Source organism: Caretta caretta, chromosome 22, assembly GCF_965140235.1.
Source record: "Caretta caretta isolate rCarCar2 chromosome 22, rCarCar1.hap1, whole genome shotgun sequence".
Lineage (NCBI taxonomy): Eukaryota > Metazoa > Chordata > Testudines > Cheloniidae > Caretta > Caretta caretta.
In genome coordinates, this window is record NC_134227.1 from 15955324 (window position 1) to 15969316 (window position 13993).

Below are 13993 nucleotides of genomic sequence, written 5' to 3' on the forward strand. Positions count from 1 at the left end.
TGCCTGGAAGCTGCAGATGCTCAGCATCTCCCAGGATCAAGCCTCAAGTATGAAAGATGGACTGGATGACACAGGAACACGGGAGTCTCATACCAGATCAGATCAGTGGTCCATCTAGCCCTGTATCCTGCCTCGAACTATGGGCAGTATTGGGTGTTTTGGTGAAAGGTGCTAGGTTCCCCTAGTGGACAACCATGCAATAATCTGCCACACTATCCAATGTTAATACTCTTTCCTTACCTGTGGTAATTTTCATACTGGATTCTTTGCTCATGTTTCCGAGTTGAACAATTATATGATATTTTCCTCCTGGCTCCAGCTTTTTAATGGTGTATTCCACTGTGCTGTTACGGGTTTTCACCTTGTAGATTTTATCTGTTTTTTTAATTAAATCTTTTACTGCGACAGCATACAGCTGCAGGGAGGAAAGTGACACACAGTGAATGACGGAAGCTCCTACTTCCCATCCAGAGGCTGGTGACATAAAATGCCAGTTAGCACATGAGACTGGGGGAAAGAACCAAATTTAACAAAGTCTTCTATGTGTTGGAAACCTATAAAGCCAAATGGGATTTCAAACTTCTTATAGCACATTATTAGCAGCAGATGGACCAACACCCCAGAAAGCTATTTACTGACTCACTAAATCTAGCAGCTGGGGAATAAGATAATTTTTCTTTTTTTTTCATATCTGCCCTTTGTGTTGTAGTTCAATGTAAAATACAATCTTTTTCCATATTTACATTCAATTTAAGATACCAGTTTTACAAGGATGATTTATAACTCTTGTATTATTATATATACAATAGTAATATCCCAGCTCTTTCATACCACTTTTCATTAGCAGATCAGCATTATTTCAAAGAGCTTTACAAAGGAGGTTGGCGGCATTATCCCCATTTTACAGATAGGGAAACTGAGGCACAGGGAGGTGACATCACTGACCCAGCTCGCCAATGGCCCAGGGCCTGATTCTGATCTGAATGCCCCTTTGCAAATGCACTGACTTCAGTGGAGTTAGTCTTGAGTTACCCCAAAGCAAGTGAGATCAGAATCAGGACCACTAAGATGCTGAACGCTCTCCATTAGTAGGGCACTGATCTTGCAGGTAGAGTAAGTGTCTCCCAAATGAATCCGAAAGCACTTTACAGAGTTGAATATCCTTTTCCAACAGCATAAGTCACGTGCGCAAAGGTATTACCATATCCTGGTCAGGCGAATCGTAGGGAGACTCCCACTTGATGACAGCAAATGTCTTTCTGGTGAGCACAGAATGCAGATGCCGAGGGGGAAGCCTATTGTCCGGTATCATCTTCACCACGATGTAGTCGGAAGGTGGTCCTTGGTACGGAGACATCACACGGACCTTAAAGTGACAGCATGCTGGTTAACATCATGTCTTAAGATATCAGTAGCAAAGGTTAGTCCAAGCTGTACGTGTGTGAAAAGTAAACAGAAAAGTACCCTACCAGAAACAGGTACTGCTCGTCCCTGTTCACGATCACAGTGATGTTGTGTAAAGCAGTGGTGGTGTTATGAGGGTTTCTATATAGTTCTAGGAACGATGTGGCATAGAAAACACCATAGACCTGTAGAGAAGAACAAAGAAGAGACTATTCAGCAGCTGTGCTCTGCAGCTGTATGGGATACAACCGACCAAATGACCCAGACTGTGTGCGAAATCTAGGGTCCTGTATTACTGTCTAGGACAAAAGAGGGGCTGGAAATTTAGCATGTGGCACAGCCTCCCTCCCTTTGAATCTATAATGACCCGATGTCACAGCATGGTGTTTTAGTTTGGAGTGGAGGTGTTCCTGTCCTTTTGAGGAGACAAAACACTGGTCCAGACCAACTAGGGTCATGAAAGATCCCATGGAACCTCCGATACATCGAGGGAGTTAAATGTGTATATTGCAGTTGTCCATGTTACAGCACAGGCATCCACAGTCTGCCTAAATCCCCTAGCTGGATGCTGCCTTCTTCACTCCCTGTCTTAACTGCTGTGCGCTGCTCTGCCTCTGGTATCTACCAAGGATGGCCATATAGCCTTACAAAGACCTCACCCACTTTAGCTAATTATATTCGAGATTGCATATGATGGTACGGTGAACCTAATCGCAGCCTGCAGAGCAGTGATACTCAGACCTCAGTGATTCCCAAGCCAAATTAGTGATCACCATTACCCATAAGAGCCACTGTCACGTGAATTTGCTGTTTCATTTACTATACTACTAGGTATTCATATTTGAACAGTGCGAAAGGGGAAATATTTAGCTTAGCTATTTATATATGTATAAAGATGAAAACTAAATATACATATTATTCTCACAGAAAAATGACTGACCAAGTATTCTTATTTTTATCAACTACAATTGGTTAATAACCTAGAAAAAAGCATTCTGATTGGTTAATAACTTAGATTGATTAATAATTAAATCACACCGTGTTTTAACATCATGTGCTGAAAAGAGCCACAGGAGACACATTAAAGAGCCACTTGCAGCTCACAAACCTCAGTCTGAGTATCACTGATTGAGAGGCCAGGGGCTTGTTGTGTTAGGTGATGTACAAATACCTGAAACAAAGATAGTCCTTGCCCCAAAAAGCTTACAATCTAAGAGGATACTTGATGTGATTTGCATCATTTTTCACACATGTGTTTTGCAGAGTCCATGGTGCAAATCACTATAAATGGTGCAAAGTTCACCATGCTTTTCCTAGGGGATAGGATTGGATGTCCACACAAGCCTATCAAACAATTCTGTCCAAATGGCTTATGGCCTGAGGTTCCAAGGCTAAACCGAAGACAAGTCACGACTGGTAAGAAAATAACGGAGCCTTACGACGTTCCTCGGTCCGGTCCAGTTACACTCCACAGCAGTCTGATTGATGGCTTTGGCTTTGAGGCTTGGCGACGCAGGTCTCGTACCACTGGTCACAACATGTGCAAAAGACAAAGGGCTGTCACCCAGTGCAGTCTTGGCCCAAGCAGAAATTTCATACGGTGTGTGCGCTGTCAAATTACCCACTGAACAAGAAGAGAAAGTTGAGCCATTTTGTTAAGTGAATTATTTGTAATCACTTGGACAGTAGTGAATGCTTTAATAAATATTAAGCACTAATACACAGTCAGTCACCTGGCCATTTGTTTTGTATGTTCATTCATTAGGAGTCATTTTTTATTACAGTTGCACCTAGGAACCTGTCATTTAATCGAAACAGTTGTTTTATTGGAATGACAGTAAATGGAAATGATTTTTCCTTAACTGATTAGCAGGGACACATCTGATTAGCTTCAGTGGTGCTTTGACCCAATGCTGAGAAGGTACGAATTTCTAAGCCGCAGTCTTAATAGGAAGGTAAAATGTTCAAACTCATCTAGCCAATCTGGGCTTTTAGACATCTAAGTTGCTTAAAATACACCTGCAAATACTCATGGGGTGCAAAATTGCACCTCCTTTTCTCACAATTTGTGTCCACCACAGGAGCCAGTGTCTGAAAATCTGGCTCGTCATCGGGCATTTTCTGCAGATCTTTTTTTCTTTTGTTTCCACTTGTGTCTAATCCTTTCTCCTTCCCAGAGGGATCCAGTTGTGTATTGGCGGGGGAGAGCAGAGCCTGTGCTGAACTCTGTACATCCATGGGTGCATGCTCCCACTGCGGCAGTGCAGAGCAGTGCAAGGGGGAGGGATGGGGGGGTGGGTTCATGACCACTCCGCCGCAGTGGCCATAACCCCGTGTAAAGGAAAAGGGCAGGGGCTACACGTGCCAATGTCACTCTGAGGCTGGTGGCTTCATCCCAACTTATCTGGGGTTTTCACAAAGGTCAAGGATTTGCAGCCCAGCCCTGAAATCCCTTGCTCACAGGAGTAATTCCTACTTACATGATTAATCATCCTAAGCTAAGGACTGCTCAGTTGAGCCCTATTTGCAGGACAAGCCCTGAACCCCGCAATGCCAATCTGCTCATCGGGATGTCTGAAGGCAAGACAGCTCCAGCTACAGGTTTTACCTGTTTGTGCTGACTTTTCACCGTCTAAGAACAAAGTCCTTTTTTCTTGCCTGTGGGTATCGAAGGTCCAGAAGAAGTTCACGATATAACCATTCACCTGTCAAGGAGCAACACCACAGAGAATGGATGATCTGTTTGTTATGCTGTTTTTATATGCTGTTGAATGAAAGTTTTAAGTCTTCATATTATATTTCCTGTAACAACTAAGGGACCTGGTGTCGTCAAAAATGGAGTTTATTTACCCTCCCCAGCCCACTGTCTCTGGGGGTCTCAATCCATTTCCCATCTTTCCTCCCCTAAGGTTCAGAGGCAGTATAATAGGGGAGCATCAGGGAAACCAGATTGTGGAAAAAGGGCTGAGTGTTTTTAATAGAGCTGGTTGGGAATTTTGGTCAGAAAATGTTGATTTGTTGAAACCGAAACTGTCTGCAAGAAATCGTCTGTTTCGCCGAATCTTCCAAATCAAAATTAAAAAAAAAACTGAGTGAAATCTGATTATACAGGATAGAAAAAAGCCCCACTTCTCTATCTTTCCCTCGAGCTCATCTGAAACTCTCCAGGAAACACCTACCTCAGGTAGACCTATCTTCTCACATGAGATGAACTGTGTTAGCCCACAGCATAAGGAGATGTCATTAATTCTCTAAATTACAAGGCATACATAGTTCTACCAGCATCCTCTGCCTTTGTATGGGAGCTGGGAACCCTTTCATTACATGGTAAATACCAGACTGAAGCAAGGTACTTACACATTAAGTATTAAATAATTCTTAAAACAAAAACCCCAAACCCTCAATGACAGTATATTTGTTTTCTAATCAGGTCATTTGCTTGAGGACAGGATTATTTTTGGCCAAACAAGACTCAGGTTGTCATTCTTGTTTATGTTTGCAGTGTTGTTGTAGCCATGTTATATATCCTGCCAAATATTTATGACTGATCTAGCTCCCTCTGCTCTGGTTATAGCCAGGAAGTTCAAACTTTACCTTAATGTTAGTGTCCACTTTCAGGGTGAAACTTATGGAGTTTTCCTTGCAACTCTCAATACGGATGGTAGGCGGTGGGATGACTGAAGGGAAAGGAAGAAACAGACATGAATTAAACGCCAAAAACATAAAACACAATCCTATTTTTATGGGGCTGGATAAATGCAGAGTTTCAGTTACTAACTATCCTGAAGGTGTTTTTCAAAAAAGAGTTTCCCCATCTATAAAAGTTGCTAGAATCTTTTTAGCACCCATCACTGCTCCTACAGGAACCTGTTGGAGTAGTGTGCCGACGTTTGAAAGGTACATCTTAAAGGGAAGTTACTGTTTTAACCTGGGGTTGCTTAAATGCAAGGGATCCTATACACCAGGCCATCCTAAAATACAGCCCTAGGCTTCCCTGTCTTTCTAACCACAGGATGAAGACAAAGCGGATCGGATGTATGTTTTTTATTGCTTGTGAATTCGAACAAGCAATTATTTGCTCTTGCAACTCCTGAAGTAAATGGCACAACTCCCACTGACTTCAATGAAGCAGAATCAGGATTGTATTGAGAAAGATACAAGTACCACTAACACATTTCTTCCAAGAGGCCCCAAGGCCTTGGTCCTTCCCTTGAAGGAAAGTTTAATAAAAGCAGGATGCGTGGCAAACACCTCTGTTCAGTCTTATCATCTTACTTCCCATCTGCTGCCCTACTGTATCTGTTTAGATTGCTATTATGTCCCCTAGGTGTTGTAAAATATGCCTCCCTTCCCTACAGCAGATGATAGGCAAACTGCCCTCTCTGCTACAAAAAGCCCTAATTGTGGAAGGAAAGATAGATTTCTGCTTCCAAATGTATTAAGGTAAGACCTGACGGGACCAGTACTTTAGAGTAATGGGTAAAGAGAGGAGAATGAGGTTAGAGAAAGCAGAGCTGCTTAAAAAATTCAGATGAAAAAAATGCAGATGAAAATTTTTTTGTTGCAATTTATTCCTCTTCTGTTTTCCCAACTAGTTCTCACAATTAGTTACTGGTTGCTCTTCATGTTACCAAGGATACTGCATTTTCAGTAGCATCGTTTCCTCTTCTCTGTCTTTGTTACAATGGGGAGAGAGCACTTAGGGCTTGTCTACATTACCCCCTCCCCCTCCAGTGTAGACCAGGCCTTAGATCTAACAAGTTAATGCTGAATTTTTAAAAAAGGACACTGTCAGCAATTTAGGGATGAAAACGTATGTTTTATTTCAAAAAAGTTTATATAAAACTTGATAATTTAAATGATTTTATGATTTTAAAAAAATGCCACAGAAACAGGGTTTTGTTGTATTTAAACAATATCTGCGACCTAACCATTGCAACCTTGTTCTAAAAAAATACCACAGAAACAGGGTTTGGTTGTTGTATTTAAACATTACCCTGCAATGTCTGCAATCTAACCATTGCACCCTTGTTCTAATGCATGGGCTCCTGAGTGAAACTGACTCGCCTAGGTTGACAAGCTACATGAAATGCAAAAGGCAAAATCAACAGAGCCTAACAACCCCAACCAAATAGATTTTAAAAGTTCTTCAGTATAAATAACCAAACGATTTATTAGTAATGGGAGTATGAAATTTGGTTGTCTAGAGCTATGATTTTTAATTTGACAGTCTACGTTCTTTTTAAGGTTTCAGAGTAGCAGCCGTGTTAGTCTGTATCCGCAAAAAGAAAAGGAGTACTTGTGGCACCTTAGAGACCAACAAATTTATTTGAGCATAAGCTTTCGTGAGCTACAGATGTAGCGAGCTGTAGCTCAAGAAAGCTTATGCTCAAATAAATTGTTTAGTCGCTAAGGTGCCACAAGTCCTCCTGTTCTTTTTAAGGTGTAAATGCTATAGCTCCTCTTAATACAAAATACAGCCAATTCAGTACAGATATGAAATCACTAAGGAAAAGACAGAAAACTACGATTCATGCTAATGCTTAAGTTCAAGGTTTTTTTCTGTGTTGTCCGAGTCCATTTAAACTGAAACCCAGAAAAATGTTTACCTTTGCCTTTCATGGTGGTTATGGACTTGGAATCACTCCAGTTTCCTACGCCCCGGCTAGTTACTGCAGCAACCTTTTTCAAATTAGAAGGTGAGTTAAAATTTTATAATGAGAACAATGAATGAGTTTAGAAAAGGGTTACTGGTGCAGTGGAACTGATGAGAAATGGACTTTGAAACAAAACACAACAGCTTGTTTAATGACTTGGTACTATAAGGTTTGTGAACAGAGATAAAGCAGAGCTGCTTAGAGTTAATTAAAGTAATCTATTGAGATACATTGCAGATAACAGTATATGGCGAGATCTTTACCAAAAAAGCATGTAAATAAGGGGGGCTGGAATAATTCTGCCCAGTATAACCTAGCACTCCCATGCCGGCAGCAATTTTAGCCCCAACAATTTATTAGAAAGTGTCCTGTATACAGAAGTGATCGTGCATATAGTAAAAGGTAACCGCTTCTTGCACACACATGGTATTATACAAGTAACAGTAAGAATAACTTTGATTCATGAGGGTTGTATCCTGCTATCTGAATTGCCATGAATATCAATGAGAGTTTAGCATGTGGAAAATTGGCAAGTTAAGGCTGTACTCTTCGCAGTGTTCGCTTTGCAGGCTTGCCTCTCAAACTCAAATCCTGTCTGATTTTAATCTAGCCTTTAGCCCTCCCTAGCATCTCTCCTGCCCCATCCCCAACCTAGAAATACAGGGCTGGAAGGGACCTTGAGATGTCATCATTACTTGCTGTCCTACAATCAGTGGACAGAAAACAATTGATCACAGTCCTCTTTACAACAGTCCTTAACATATCTGAAGACTGATATCAGTTCTGTTTCTTTCCCCCATGATACAATTACAGCCAAATCTGTCTCTGACCTATATCCTGTGCAACCAAAGTGACTTCAGAACTGTGCCATCTGTGGATGACTTTTACAACTGCAACTTGGGTTTCTTGGATGGGGTGAAAATCTAAGGACAGAATTTGAGCCTTAACTTTTGCCTTTTTTTGTCAGTACACAATGAAGGAGTCCGCAAATGTGCTGGCCTTCTATGTACTTTTAGCAATACAGTGTCTTAACTTGCCACGGTGGCACTAGTCTGTCAGTTAACTCAGTGCAGTGCTCCGATCATCCAGTAAAAGAAAACCCACTTGAGAATGTGTACAGTACACCTAGAATCACCGGCTTTTAAAATACTCACTCTTAGGGTGTATAATTTGTTGACCTGCAAATTCTCAATCTCGGTATAGTTCTTACTGGCTCTAAGTGAGGACCACTCCTTGGAACCATTTCTACTGTATTCCACCTAACAGGGTGAAAACAACAGAGGAAGGTCACAGTCAACAATACAACAGGGTGGGATGGGGGATGGATGGGTGGCTAGCTTTAAAGTACCACGGATCATTAAAACTACACAAGGGCCAGAACTCAAACCCTCAATCTGAATGCTCAGATCTGGGGTGGGACACAGCACACTTGTAATCAAAACCATGCAACATTTTCCCCCTGTTTTATCTAACTCCAGAGATGGGGAGAGACTGTCTTTACAGTATTTGCTATGTGGAACCCTTTCTGCAGCGTATAGGGACCCCTGGCTGCATTTCTCCTGTGAGAAAGTGGATGGAAGATTCCACTCTGCTCCACTGTACCCAAAGGCAGAACCTGGTCTTCATCAATGATCAACAAGGCTATTCATTCAGGGGCCCCATCAAGCACATAAAACCTTAATATAATTGATTAAAGAACAACTACAAGCTTCATCTTACCAGCTCTGACAAGTATAAAGGTTGGATTTATTCTGTGTTTAGGAGACAGGTGCGTCTTAAAGTTGCCAAGTTTTTTGAACTTTTTTTTTTTTTTTAAACTATTTTTTATCAGTCTAACTCAGGGGTAGGCAAACTTTTTGGGCTGAGGGCCACATCTGGGTGGGGAAATTGTATGCAGGGCTGGGGCAGGGGGTTGGGGTGCGAGAGGGAGTGCATAGTGTGGGAGGGGGTGTGGTGTACAGGAACGGGCTCAGGGCAAGGGACTGGTGCAGAGGAGGGGTGCGGGGTGTATGAGGGGACTCAGGGAAGGGGGTTGGGGTGCAGGAGGGGTGTGGACTGTGGGAGGGAAGCTCAGAGTAGGGTTTTGGGGTGCAGCAGGGGTATGGGGTGCGACGGGGCTCAGGGCAGGGAGTTGAGATACAGGAGGGGTGCGAGGTGCAGGCAGGGATGGGATACAGGTGGGGTGAGATACAGGTGGGGTGGGGTGCAGGAGGGGTTCGGGCTCTGGCCCAGCGCTGCTTACCTAAAGTAGCTCCGGGATGGCAGCGGCGCGCCCCGGGGTCAGGGCAGGCTCCCTGCCAACCTGCCCTGGTCCCACACTGTGTCGCTCCAGGAAGCGGCCGCACCATGTCCCTGCGTGGCCCCTGGCGGGGGTGGGGGGCCCACAGGGCTCCGCATGCTGCCCTTGCCACTCCTCCAGGTACCTCCCCTGAAGCTCCCATTGGCCACAGTTCCCCATTCCGAGCCAATGGAGCTGCGGGAGGCGGTGCCTGGAGGTAAGGGCAACGCACGGAGCCCTCTGCCCCCTCCCTGCTCCTGGGGCCACAGGGATGTTGTGCCGAACACTTCTGAGAGAGGTGTGGGGCCTGCGGCACCACGGGGGGCAATCCCGCGGGCCAGATCCAAAGCTCTGAGGGGCTGGATCCGGCCCACGGGCTGTAGTTTGCCCACCCCTGGTCTAACTGAAAGAAAAAGGAATCCACCCCATAGAAACAGGGACAATCACTGTCCTCCCATATGTCTCTAATAAATGCAGATGACTTTCTTACATTATTAAATCTGAACTGGAATTTCAGTGACTATGTATAGAGGCGATTTTGCCTGAGCTCCCCAATAAAACTCAATTTTCCAACATCCGCACCTCAATCTCATTTATTCATCTTCCTCGGTATTATTGTAATGGACCTGGAAAAAAATATTTACATGATCTTTGCAATAACTGCACTGTGTCTTCTGCTCCTGTTTCGACTCCGTCTCTCATCATTGTTAAAGCCTCACAATCTAAATTAACTGAGCTGAAATTCACTCTAATCTCCAATGACTTGAATTGTAAGCTCTGTGGGGCAGGGACCATCTTTCTGCTCTACAGTGTTTCTACAGTGCCTAGCACAACAGGATCCTTGTCCATGACTAGGGCTCCCAGGTGCTACACTAATACAAGTAATTAACTGTAATAATTCAGGAAAACATTTTAGCATATGTTTAAATCCCATTGATTTAAATGTCAGGTTTCAGAGAATGTATCCGATGAAGTGAACTGTAGCTCACGAAAGCTTATGCTCAAATAAATTGGTTAGTCTCTAAGGTGCCACTAGTACTCCTTTTCTTTTTATTGATTTAAATGAGATTCAATCAATGCTTACAATTGAACATGTGCTTAAGTGCTTTGCTGAATTGGGACTTCTGTGCAAAGGGGCTCACACAGGCCGTATTAAGGGCTTGAGTTATGCTGAATCTTCCTGCAGATGGTATGTATATGCACGGGGGGGAGCGAAACATACTTCTGGCCACTTCAGTCTCACTTAAGTGCATAAAACAGGCCTCTGTGGAATTTAAGGTGGTGCACAGGCCTTGCACAGATGTGATTTTCACCATGAGTGAACAGCTGCAGATAGTTTTGTTCAGAAGGGTCAAATTCCCAGAGCCATAAACCACTGACGCCCTTTGCAGTGAGGAAGGAATCCTTTCTTCTGCTGCACATGCAGGGCTCCCATTCAGCTTTGGGTCTTGACTGAGGAACAAGTCGCAGAATACTACTTACGATGTACTCTCGGATGAGGCCATGGGCATACATGGGCGGAGCCCAGCGAGCGATCACCACGCCTTCCACCTCTTTCTTTAGGGACAGCTGAAGATGAAGGGGGGGATCGGGTACTACCAAAGAAACAAGCGAGTTAGGGACAGACTGACCACAGGGATCTGTTCATCAGAATCATAAGGGGAAAAAAGTAAAGAACAAGTGTCCAGATATTAGTGAGCAACTTATTCCCTACTGGAGCTTGGTCACACCACGGAGCCAGTGGGCGCGGGGAGTCAATGTAAGAGCGCACCCTTCCCATGGATCCTCAGCTAGCAGAGTGCCCTCGGAAGGGGCAACTAACAACCTATTGCTCATGGGAAGTGGAGACCCACATGTGGGAGGCTGCCTTCTGTGTGCAGATCTGCAGGGAGAGGATCCAGGCTCTGAATGTGTACCACTCATCCCTTAGAGATGCTGTAACTAGAGGGTGCAATCTGGCCCCAGTGGAGTCAACGGGGGTTGTTCTGTTGACTGCAATGAAGCCGGGATTTTGCCCAATGCGGTCAGCATCAAACTTTATTTTGTACCTTTTCCCACCCCCACCCCAAAAAAAGCACAGATAAAATGGAGGGACATCATTGTATTCCCTCCACAGAGCTCTTCATGGCTCTGTAAGAGGAGATGAATTTCCCAGGAACACCTTTGTTTTGGGTAGATTCGCAAAATTACAGGGGGCAGATCCTTGAATCAGTGGAGTTATTAAAATTTACCCCAGCTGAGGCTCTGTCCCCTTGCCTTCTGCAAAAAGTTGTGGGATGCTATTCAGAAAGCACGTCTCCATCTTCTCTTTTGTGGAAGCACAGTGCTGTGGCTACTTGACGGATTAGAAGTGTTACATATGCAGGAACTTAGAACAGAACATGCAAAGACCACTTACAGCCCTCCGGCGTACGCAGAGTGATAAAGTCATTGGTGTTGTACACTTTGCTGAGGCACTGGACCTGAACTTTGACCTGATAGGTGCAATCTGGCTTGAGGACTTTTAAGACACTGTTTGTTTTGTTACTGTGAGTTTCTAAAGTTTTCCACATGCTTTCGCCAACCATTCTGTGGGAGAGAATAAAACCACTTAACTCAGGAAGTATTTCAGTAGCCGGAGGTGTTAGCTTGTTCTAAGAGCACCCATCATCTAATGACACTTTAAAGGCCTGCTTAACGGGACACTATTAACTTAAAGCTAGTCCGCTTCAAAATATGAGTTAAAAGTCATTGAAAGTTTTACACTTGCCACTTTCTAAATTTTTTTACAACACTGCCTTAACTTCTTGACACTTTTTCTTTCATGGTAGCTCTGTGCCACCCAAAGGCCTAAACAAACAAAAGGGGAAACTGACTACACACAAATGGCTGGAAGTTGAAGCTAGTCAAATTCAAGGGTCATGGTGGATTCTACATTACCGGCAGATTTTAATGTCACAACTGGCTTTTTTAAAAACAGATATGATCTAGTTCACACATTAATTATTTTGGGGAAGTTGTACAGGATGTGTTATACAGGACCCCTGACTAGACTATCACAGTGGTCCTTTCTGGCCTTAGAAAGTATTAATTTAGAAAATGCTGGCAAATGCACAAGGTAAACAATCTGAAAAACACAAAGACAAATAATTTTTCTGTAATCTCTTCTAGCTAAAGCCATTTCAAGTCTTGTTGGTAACACTAATAGGTAAAACAGAAATGAGATTTTTAAGATGACTTCACAAGGTGCTTAAGAGAGTGCCTGTCTAGCCTTAAACCAGGGTGGACTGATTTAAAACGAAGTGATTTAAATTATCAATTTTAATCAACTTTTCCATTTGCACATCACTTATTTTCTAAAGAGCGGTGCATTCTCATTGGTTGATATAACCGTTTTGATTTGAATTATGACGTGATTGGAATAACAGAGACTTGGTGGGATAACTCACATGACTGGAGTACTGTCATGGATGGTTATAAACTGTTCAGGAAGGACAAGCAGGGCAGAAAAGGTAGGGAAGTAGCACTGTATGTAAGGGAGCAGTATGACTGCTCAGAGCTCCGGTACGAAACTGCAGAAAAACCTGAGTGTCTCTGGATTAAGTTTAGAAGTGTGAGCAACAGGAGGGAGGTAGTGGTGGGAGTCTGCTATAGACCACCGGATCAGGGGGATGAGGTGGATGAGGCTTTCTTCCGGCAGCTCACGGAAGCTACTAGATCGCACGCCCTGGTTCTCATGGGTGACTTTAATTTTCCTGATATCTGCTGGGAGAGCAGTACAGCGGTGCATAGACAATCCAGGAAGTTTTTGGAAAGCATAGGGGACAATTTCCTGGCGCAAGTGCTAGAGGAGCCAACTAGGGGGGGAGCTTTTCTTGACCTGCTGCTCACAAACCGGGAAGAATTAGTAGGGGAAGCAAAAGTGGATGGGAATCTGGGAGGCAGTGACCATGAGTTGGTTGAGTTCAGGATCCTGACACAGGGAAGAAAGGTAAGCAGCAGGATACGGACCCTGGACTTCAGGAAAGCAGACTTCGACTCCCTCAGGGAATGGATGGGTAGGATCCCCTGGGGGACTAACATGAAGGGGAAAGGAGTCCAGGAGAGCTGGCTGTATTTCAAGGAATCCCTGTTGAGGTTACAGGGACAAACCATCCCGATGTGTCGAAAGAATAGTAAATATGGCAGGCGACCAGCTTGGCTTAACGGTGAAATCCTAGCGGATCTTAAGCATAAAAAAGAAGCTTACAAGAAGTGGAAGGTTGGACATATGACCAGGGAGGAGTATAAAAATATTGCTCGGGCATGTAGGAATGATATCAGGAGGGCCAAATCGCACCTGGAGCTGCAGCTAGCGAGAGATGTTAAGAGTAACAAGAAGGGTTTCTTCAGGTATGTTGGCAACAAGAAGAAAGCCAAGGAAAGTGTGGGCCCCCTAATGAATGAGGGAGGCAACCTAGTGACAGAGGATGTGGAAAAAGCTAATGTACTCAATGCTTTTTTTGCCTCTGTCTTCACGAACAAGGTCAGCTCCCAGACTGCTGCGCTGGGCATCACAACATGGGGAATAGATGGCCAGCCCTCTGTGGAGAAAGAGGTGGTTAGGGACTATTTAGAAAAGCTGGACGTGCACAAGTCCATGGGGCCGGATGAGTTGCATCCGAGAGCGCTAAAG

General features: G+C 43.9%; 1 protein-coding gene and 1 long non-coding RNA gene across 4 annotated transcripts in view; one reads left to right on the top strand and one right to left on the bottom strand.

Annotated features, from left to right (window-relative positions):
* Positions 1-2848, top strand: part of LOC142069816 (uncharacterized) — a 34773-nt gene extending 31925 nt beyond the window's left edge. The window contains exons 2-3 of the long non-coding RNA XR_012665799.1: positions 1175-1420; positions 2668-2848. This is a non-coding gene — a long non-coding RNA (uncharacterized LOC142069816). The remainder of the gene's footprint in view (positions 1-1174; positions 1421-2667) is intronic.
* SORL1 (sortilin related receptor 1) overlaps positions 1-13993 on the bottom strand; it is a 105062-nt gene that overhangs the window by 8628 nt on the left and 82441 nt on the right. For all 3 annotated transcript variants that reach the window (XM_075122291.1, XM_048827663.2, XM_075122290.1), the window contains exons 35-44: positions 11738-11907; positions 10822-10934; positions 8216-8320; positions 7014-7086; positions 4999-5081; positions 4013-4109; positions 2844-3028; positions 1470-1589; positions 1202-1366; positions 241-415 (exon numbers count right to left, since the gene is read on the bottom strand). In XM_075122291.1, the coding sequence (XP_074978392.1) occupies positions 241-415; positions 1202-1366; positions 1470-1589; positions 2844-3028; positions 4013-4109; positions 4999-5081; positions 7014-7086; positions 8216-8320; positions 10822-10934; positions 11738-11907 (1286 nt within the window). The remainder of the gene's footprint in view (positions 1-240; positions 416-1201; positions 1367-1469; positions 1590-2843; positions 3029-4012; positions 4110-4998; positions 5082-7013; positions 7087-8215; positions 8321-10821; positions 10935-11737; positions 11908-13993) is intronic.